Below are 8263 nucleotides of genomic sequence, written 5' to 3'. Positions count from 1 at the left end.
ACTCTTAAAAGTAGTTATCTGTCCTAAAGGCATCTAGCCCTTAATACCCAAAAAAGCCGTAGGTGTTCTCTGCATGTTTTGAACCACCCATAGGTGTTAGACGTTTTAAGAGGAGAAACCTAGCTGAGTTTTGAACTGCCTTTTGTTTGGTTGGAGCTAATTTTTCTTTCCAGCTTGCCTTGCTGGTATTACAGAGCCAGGGCTTTGATTGTTGAGATGTCTATAATAAATAATAGCCCATTTTTGTCACTTGATTCATTTTAAAAAACAAGTTTCAACTTTTTAATTCTAGGTGGGAATCTCTATATTGATCAGCAGTAACCATGGGAGATGCTGCAAAACCTTACTTTGCCAAACAAAATAAAGAACAGGAAGTTTTACATCAAGAAGAATTAAAAGGAAGTACCTTACAGAAAGACGACCAAGTGATGGATGAATATGGAAATAACCATAGCAATAAAAGAGATGCCAGCCTGCAAAAGAAAAAGGGAACACTAAGTCACTATGGAAGCAGTCCCAGGCGAGGCCCACGGAGTGTTTTGAGTAGCCCAAATTCACTTAAAAATACAGCTTACAGTCCAGGGTCAAAGTTAAATGATATCCAAAGAGACCAAATGAAGAAATGGGTATCTGATGACCACCGTGGTACTTCTGACAGCTGGAGAGAGTACAGATCTGTTGCCTGGATTCCTGTGCATAGCAGGTCAAGAAAGGACTCTCTTCATGAGTTTGAAGGTGCTGGAAACAGAAATGTAAGACGTCAGCTTCAGGAAGACTTAATGAGTGAAGACATGCTAGACATGCAGAAGGGAAGCTCTGGTAATCAGCATGGGGTTTTTTGTTTTACTTAGCTGTCCAGTAAAGCAGCTTTCTGTGTGTGTTACTGAAAAGAAAAATTTTGAGATTCACTGTTAAAGCAGCAAATCGTTTTTGTTTTGTCATATGATGCAAACTATTGGCTGTACTATCCAGCAGCACCTTAAACAATTCGTTACAGCCAGTGGTACAGAACTTGTTTTATAAACTGTGTTGTCCTTGTAAGTTAGTTTATAAGTGGTAGGAGTAGGTAGATTGCAACACCTGTGTAGTGTCCCTGTTTGCAGTTTTCCAGATACAATGTGATTGAATCTGTCAAAGCTGATAAGGGATGTTTCAGTTAAGTTGATACAGGGTAAGATTTTGGAGCTACCTGTGACAGCTCTAACAAAGTATCTTGGTAAAGTTTGAAAACAGTGCCTCATATATATTGTGGGAACTTCAGTATTACTAGCAACGGCAATACAGCAAGAACACAAAACTAGTTCTGTGTTCATACTGAACTTCTCTTATGAGCAGTTTGTACTAATAATGAAAGTACAGGCTTTAAGTATTGAAATGCAAGAAAGAACAGGTTAAGGGAGGATAAAGTGAGCAATATTCCGAGATCTTCATTGAATGTGAGAAGGAAGTATAAGTAGAGCAAAGCAGAAAGAGGAAGCTTTAAATATAAGTAGATAAAATAAGAAAGACTAAGGCATAGATGAGGTGCTGCTAACATGGAACAACTGCCCGTTAGCAAGAAATCTGTCTTGTTTTCGTTAAGACTAGGGGCCAAGGAGAGTATTGATATGCACCCCTGCTGAGAAGGGGAAAGCTGTTACTGGTTCAGGAAGTCCAGGAATTAAATGCCCTTTCCCTTGGTATCAGCTGTCACTAAAAAGATAAACTGTGAGCAGGTGCCCTGTGTTTCTCATTGTTGGAAGTAAGTTGCATACTTAAGTTCAACCTCAGATGAGGAGGGAGAAGAGTAGAATGCCTTCACAAGTTTGTTCTCCAGTTTGCTAGGTCTAATGAGCTTTGTTCTGTGAAACTTCAGGAACTCACTGAAGTAGATTTTTTTTTAATCGCCAGCAGTCATATCTGAGCACTTATGCAGGAGAAGTGAGCTACTGGCATACAGCAAAGGGCAAGCATGTCTTAAAAGTGGAATTAAAAATGCAACTCTAATCTTGGGAATCCGTTCTGGAACAAATAATGTAACCTTCCGTAAGAATTTGAAAGGTAGCAAAGAGATGACTAGCAGTAAACATGGATTTATCAAGAAAAAAGTAGGCCAAGTACTTCTGATTTATTTATTTAAAATGGTGTTAATCCCCTTCAGACTTGGGAGAAGCATTTGGTAGATACTGCTAGTACTAGTACTGTGTAGTGCTTTAGATGCTCTTACATGACAGTCTTGTAAGTAAACAAGAGGAAAATTCTCTAGATGAATTAATACAAGAGACTTGCAGAGCTATTTGGATAACTACACTCAAAAAATATTTACCAAAGATTTTCTCAGAATAATAGGAAGCATTGAGAAAGCATCTGTGAGGATTATATTCTGTTTGTTTAATGTTTATTACACTCTTCTGGTGATGGATGAAGACAGCATGCTTATTAATTGTGTGCTTTTATATTTGAATGTTCTGTGGAGCTGGTAGGAACTGAATGTGGAAAATCAGGAAGATAAAATAACTTTGCACAGTTTGAGAAATGACCCATATATGGGATGAAATACAAAAGAAATATGTGCAAATACCATTGTTTTGAGTAGGAATGCAGATTTCAAATGGGAATGTCAACTGTACCAATAAAGGAGGAAAAGTTACTATAAAGTAATATTTTTTCAGAAAAGAATCTGAAATTCTAGTGAACCACAAGCTGATAGTGAGTAGTCAGTGTTATGAGGCGTGAAAACAGACTCACAGCCTGTAAGTGTGCCTTTTTCTGTAAATCTTTGGTAAACTCAGTTGCAGTAGTCTGTCCAGCTTTGGTAGCCCACTTAGATGAATAAAATGGAAACCAAAAAGAACAAGAAGAATGCTATGGCACAACAGGAACTATACAAACACTAAACAAAATCCTCAGTCTTTCTACAAAAGGAAAGGGTGGGGAAACATGATAACAGTCTCCAGCTGTCTAGAAAGGTATTAAAAATCTGATGTAGTAATCTGGCTTGTGTCTTTCCAATAGATGGAACACAAAGCAATGGTCCTAAAATTGAGCAAGAGAGGTTCAGATGAGGAATGAAGGGAGAGTTTCTAATGGTAAAGCTAGTGAAGTACTGGAGAGATTGCCTGAGCTGCTCATGCAGTATGTACCTGAAGACCTTTAAGAACAGGTTAGGTGAGCATTGCTCAGGATTGACAAAGTTAATTTTACCATGCTGCAAAGCACAAGCATGGCATAGCTCACCTCTTGAGGTCCCTTCAAAAGCTCTAATTTTATGTCAAGTAGCAAACAATTACTAAAAATGTCTCTTCTACATTTCCTTTTATTTGAAAACTTTTATGCAGTTATCTCTTTTGTTTACCTTTATGCCTTTTTTCTGCAATTCATAAGGAGGGAGTTTACCAAATCTCTGAGGCACTGATTTTTCTGCAGGAGTTTAACTTGCCTTTAGTACTTTATTTAGTCATTAACTTATAATTAGATTGTCACTACTGTAGCTACTAAATATGAGAAGTATTTATTTACTTTGTAATTTTTTTAAGTTACTTAGTGGTTACAGGAGTAATTGGTAAGTAGGTACTTGTCCCACGCTTTCCTGCAAAGACACTCATTTAATACACATTTTTCCTCCGAGTTCTGTCTGCACTGATCGGTGAAACTGTGTCAGACACCTGTGGCAGGTGTTAGGAGTCTGAGCAGGAAAGTCCATGTGGAAGATGGAAGGGATATGTAAAGTTCAGAGACTCAGACTTCTGTTTCTGCTCCTTTGAGCTTCCTTTGGAGTACTGTCCCTGGAACCTATCAAGCCTTGGTTCTGCTTATTCCAGCATAAACTTGTTCTGGTGCTGAAAGAAATTATATTACTGTTCTTGTCCTGTTTACAGTACTAGCACATGCATGCTGCTTAGTGAACTAAATCAAACAACTGGTTGAAAATACACAACCAAGTTGTTTCCCTTTTGCCAATTGTTGGAGATAAAAACTGTGATGGCAGGAAAGGAACTTTGTAAGTGTATTTGGCATAGCAGTTGCAGGTTTTGGTTTGGTTTGGTTTTTTTAAATTATTTATAAATTAAAACCTTGTGCTATGATAAGTGTTTTGGAGTGTAAGGAAGTTGCATAAACACTCTAAGAAGCAGGGAGCTTTAGAAATTCCATGCGTCTAGAAATCCTGTATAGCTGATCAAGTGAAAGGTAAGATGAGAATCTAAAGTCATGTGTGAAAATCTGGCCTGTGTATATTCATTCCTAGATTATTTTACAGGTATTCTTTGGACCAGTAGCAATTCTTGCTTCAAAATGATGACAAGGTTTGCTTAAAAGTGAGTCTGGTATTAACATTAATTTGTTCCAGAACTTTTGCTGTAAACATAGCAGGCTTTCTAAGCACGTTTATTCTGCCGGTTGTGTAGCTTTATTAAGTGATGTGTGAAAATACTTAGCAAGTTAATTATTTATTGACTTATGTAGCTGTCCTGGTTTCACAAGGATAGTGTTAATTTTCTTCTTAGTAGCTAGAAGAGCTATGTTTTGGTTTCTGTATGAGATTTGCTATGAGAATAATATTTATAACATGGTAATGTTTTTAGTTGTTACTGGAAGATGAAGGACATTTCCAACCTCCCCATGTTCTGCTAGTCTGCAGGTGCAAAAAGACTGAGCAGGGTGGTGGGGAGGAGGGAAGTGTAGTAATTAGCAAAGCCCAGACTGGCATTTGGATATGCCAGTGAGATCCATATCATATAAAGTCATGTTCAGTATATTGATGAGGGTTGACTGGAAAGCTGGAGATTCTCTCAAAGATCACTAGAACTTGCTGTTCTAGGATTCCAGTTTCCATTTCGGGGCTATTGCTGGCTGGCACAGGCTGGACACTGGTCAGCAGGTAGTGAACAATTGCACTGTGCATCACACATTTGCAAATTCTATTATTACTGTTATTATTATTATTTTATTACAATTAGTAGATTTTTCTTATCTCAACCTATTGCATTTCTTTTTATTTTTTTGACAGTCTATCTAAAAGCTATCTAAATAAGGTTGGTGACTTCAGTGGGACAAATTAGTGGTTTTGGAACAAATATACTATAGTTTGATATAAATATACAGTCTTGCTGTTACCAGACTTGCACAGAACAGAGTATGAAACCATGCAGGGTAGATGATTTGTATCTTCTTTGACTCACACATAAGTAGAATGGTAATTAAAGAAAAAAACAAACCGAATACTGTGTGGTACTCTGCAGTTATTTGACATATTTGCTCTCATAACTCTTTATAAGAAATGAAGAGGCTTAGGAAACCGAGAAGATCAAGAAGAACTAGAAAAGATGAGTGTGATCAAGATGAAGTGGATGGTCCAGTCATAGATGAATCTGTGCTGTCGGCAAAAGAACTTCTAGGGTTGCAGCAGGCTGAAGAACGATTGAAGCGAGACTGCATTTATAGACTGAAGAAGGTGCTGCTCCCTTTACTTGTATAATCCTCTCCTATTTTTTTGTCTGCAGATAAGATATAGACGGTACACTTTGAACAGTTTATCGCACTGTAGCTAAAAAGTGTAGTTATAGAATTGATGTAACGTACAAAATGGGTGCTGTTAATGAATTGTCAAGAGAAGTCAGTTTATTCTTTGGGCTTGGGGGGGGGGGTTACTATAATAAATCTTGCTTTTTCAACAATTTAAGCACAAAAAATGACTGCTCCTTCAGTTCATGAATTAGCGTCAGATCACTAGATGCTGGGGCAGTGCACCAGAAAAGTTTTGTTGTATGTTTCTTCAGTTAATATATTCTTCCATGGGCATTGGGTATTTTCCACTGTAAAAGATAAAGTGTTGGGCTTGATTGACCCAGTACTACCATTTTTCTGGCATTGTATTTGATATGCAAACTTTTTGACTGTAAAGATGCAGTTAGGAAAGCTAAAGTGAGTTTTACTGGACTTTGGAGTTACAGTCATTCAGCTTAGCAAGGGTGTTGAATGAAATGAAGGTAGTATCTTTCTGTATTTTAGGATTTTTTTACTATCTTCGTTTTAGCAACCTCGAAGCTACCCATCAGCAAAATATACCTGCAAATTGTGTGATGTTTTGATTGAGTCAGTGGCCTTTGCTCATAAGCATATTAAAGAGAAAAGACACAAGAAAATCCTAAAGGTGAGTTAAGGACAAGAAAAAGTATAAATGCAGATTTATTATACTGTCTCACCCCACTAATGACAATGAAACTACACTGCTTCTAAAATCATTCCATATTTGTTTTTTGTCATGTTTCAATCTTCTTAACTACTGCTTAGTCATACTGGTAAAAATAATAAACTTGGGTCCTGGACTTTGCTTCTAGCCTTAGCTTTGGAATTTAATTTGTACTTTTTCATGCCTATTATAAAAAGAAGTCCTCATTTAACATATAACTCATTAGTATACTGTTACTGGTCATTGAAATATAATAAAAAAGCTGTACCAACTGACTCTTCTGTTTTATTGTTCCATAATTGTTCTTGTAGACAAGTTACGTATATTCTTCTTAGTGTATATTTCATTCGCGTATTTCAACAATGAAGACTTTTGATAAAGTCCAGAGCAATGAGGAGTAGCAATAAGCAAATATAGTTGGTATGGAAGAATTATAAATTATAACCTATATGTCAGGGTGAAGATTTCAATTCGGAAATATTGTAAATGCAATTAAGAACTTGTGGAGCATTACAGACTTTTTAATATGTAAAGGAAATGGGTTTGTTTTGAACATAAACATGAAAATAACTTCCAGCATAACCTAAATTTTACTTTCTGTTTTTCTAATTAAATGTCTTCTGTTCCTTCTACTTTCTCAGCTTGAAGTGGACAAAAATATTTGTCTTCAGTGGGTTTTCTATTCCTCTTAACTCCTACCCTTTCCCACTTCAAGTGATGAAAAAATTAGTGACTTTTTTTTTTTAAAGTTACAAATACGTGTGTATATATACCTCTGCACATTACTGAAGCCTCCTGGAATATCTAATTATTTATACCTGTCACAGTTTCTCTCTTGATGTGCTTGCTTCCAATTGTATCCATTATCTGGAAAACGTGTGGTGGTGTAACTTGGGATGAGTTGCAGGCATTCATTATAGCACATTAAGCAACTTAAGAAAATAACTAAAATGTCAGTCTTTCTATCTTTAAAGGAAAAGGAAGAAGAACAGCTGCTGACTGCTCTGCCTCCTCCAACGCTTTCCCAAATACAAGCTATTGGTGTTGCTATTGAAAATGTAGTGCAGGAGTTTGGCTTAAATAATGAAGACCTAGAAGAGAGGCTCAACATTAAAACAGTGATGGAAAACTTAATACGTCAAAAATTGCCAGGTATTCTTTGCAATTTCTTTCAAATTCTAGAAATGCCAGCTTTTTAGGGGGGAAAAAAGAAAGAAAACAAGAGCTCATAAAGTGAAAACTTGGTTAAAAACCTTGGCTAGCTAAATTCTAAAACAGTATATTTAGTTACTAGTCTGTGAATGAGATGATGTGGCAGTACAACCCTGTATCAGAACTATATTGCAGTGGTTCTTATGACCCGAACAGACCTGTAGTAAAAAGTGAAGATGAACAGGACATGGGGGCCATTTGACCATCATGACAGGCTTCTACTAGCAACAGCATGGAAGACAGGGTTTACTAACACAGTTCTGTGCTGGTGGAAGACCCTTCTTCATTTCCTGTGTTTATCAAAACTAGACATAGGTTTAAGATCTACTGACAAAGCTGTAAAGTAGCTACAGGCTTAGAATTAGGTATAGAGTAAATGTATAATTCTTTTTGTTGCAGAGTCCTCATTAAGATTGTATGGCTCCTCCTATAGCAGATTTGGTTTCAAAACTTCAGACATAAACATAGATATCCAGTTTCCTGACAATGTAAGTAAGACCATTTTAAGTACATCTTAAGTGGTTTTGAATGTTTACATCTTTATGGAGATTATAGTTTAAATGTAACTTACAGTGTGGTAGTAGCACTTTCTATTAAATTACATTGGGTAAAACAGAGCTACCATGTTAAAATGCTCTTAAAACATTCCTTGCTTTGTACAGCAGTAATGGTCACACAGCTTTGTGTTTTATTAAATATTCCTTCTGAAAAACTGAAAACACTTAAAACATCTGCACTCCTAGAAGTCCTGTGAAACAGATGGTTATTTATCTTTTCTTAAAGCTGTATTAAGTGGCACTTCCATGATCTTGTTTCTGTACTGATACATGCACAGCAGAGTTTTTGGTTGCTGTGAAATGCTTTTGATTCCATACTTAAATT

At 36.5% G+C, this 8263-nt stretch overlaps 1 protein-coding gene across 1 annotated transcript in view; it reads left to right on the top strand.

The window, feature by feature from the left end:
* Positions 1 to 319: 319 nt before the first annotated feature.
* The window catches only part of TUT7 (terminal uridylyl transferase 7), a 22919-nt gene continuing 14975 nt past the window's right edge, over positions 320 to 8263 (top strand). The window contains exons 1-5 of the mRNA XM_010165957.1: positions 320 to 819; positions 5256 to 5431; positions 6014 to 6130; positions 7144 to 7321; positions 7781 to 7869. Coding sequence (XP_010164259.1) covers positions 324 to 819; positions 5256 to 5431; positions 6014 to 6130; positions 7144 to 7321; positions 7781 to 7869 — 1056 coding nt within the window. The 5' untranslated portion in view covers positions 320 to 323. The remainder of the gene's footprint in view (positions 820 to 5255; positions 5432 to 6013; positions 6131 to 7143; positions 7322 to 7780; positions 7870 to 8263) is intronic.

Source organism: Antrostomus carolinensis, unplaced genomic scaffold, assembly GCF_000700745.2.
Source record: "Antrostomus carolinensis isolate BGI_N321 unplaced genomic scaffold, ASM70074v2 scaffold21894, whole genome shotgun sequence".
Lineage (NCBI taxonomy): Eukaryota > Metazoa > Chordata > Aves > Caprimulgiformes > Caprimulgidae > Antrostomus > Antrostomus carolinensis.
The sequence above is the reverse complement of the archived record's forward strand: the minus strand, read 5'-3'. Positions and strand labels throughout refer to the sequence as shown.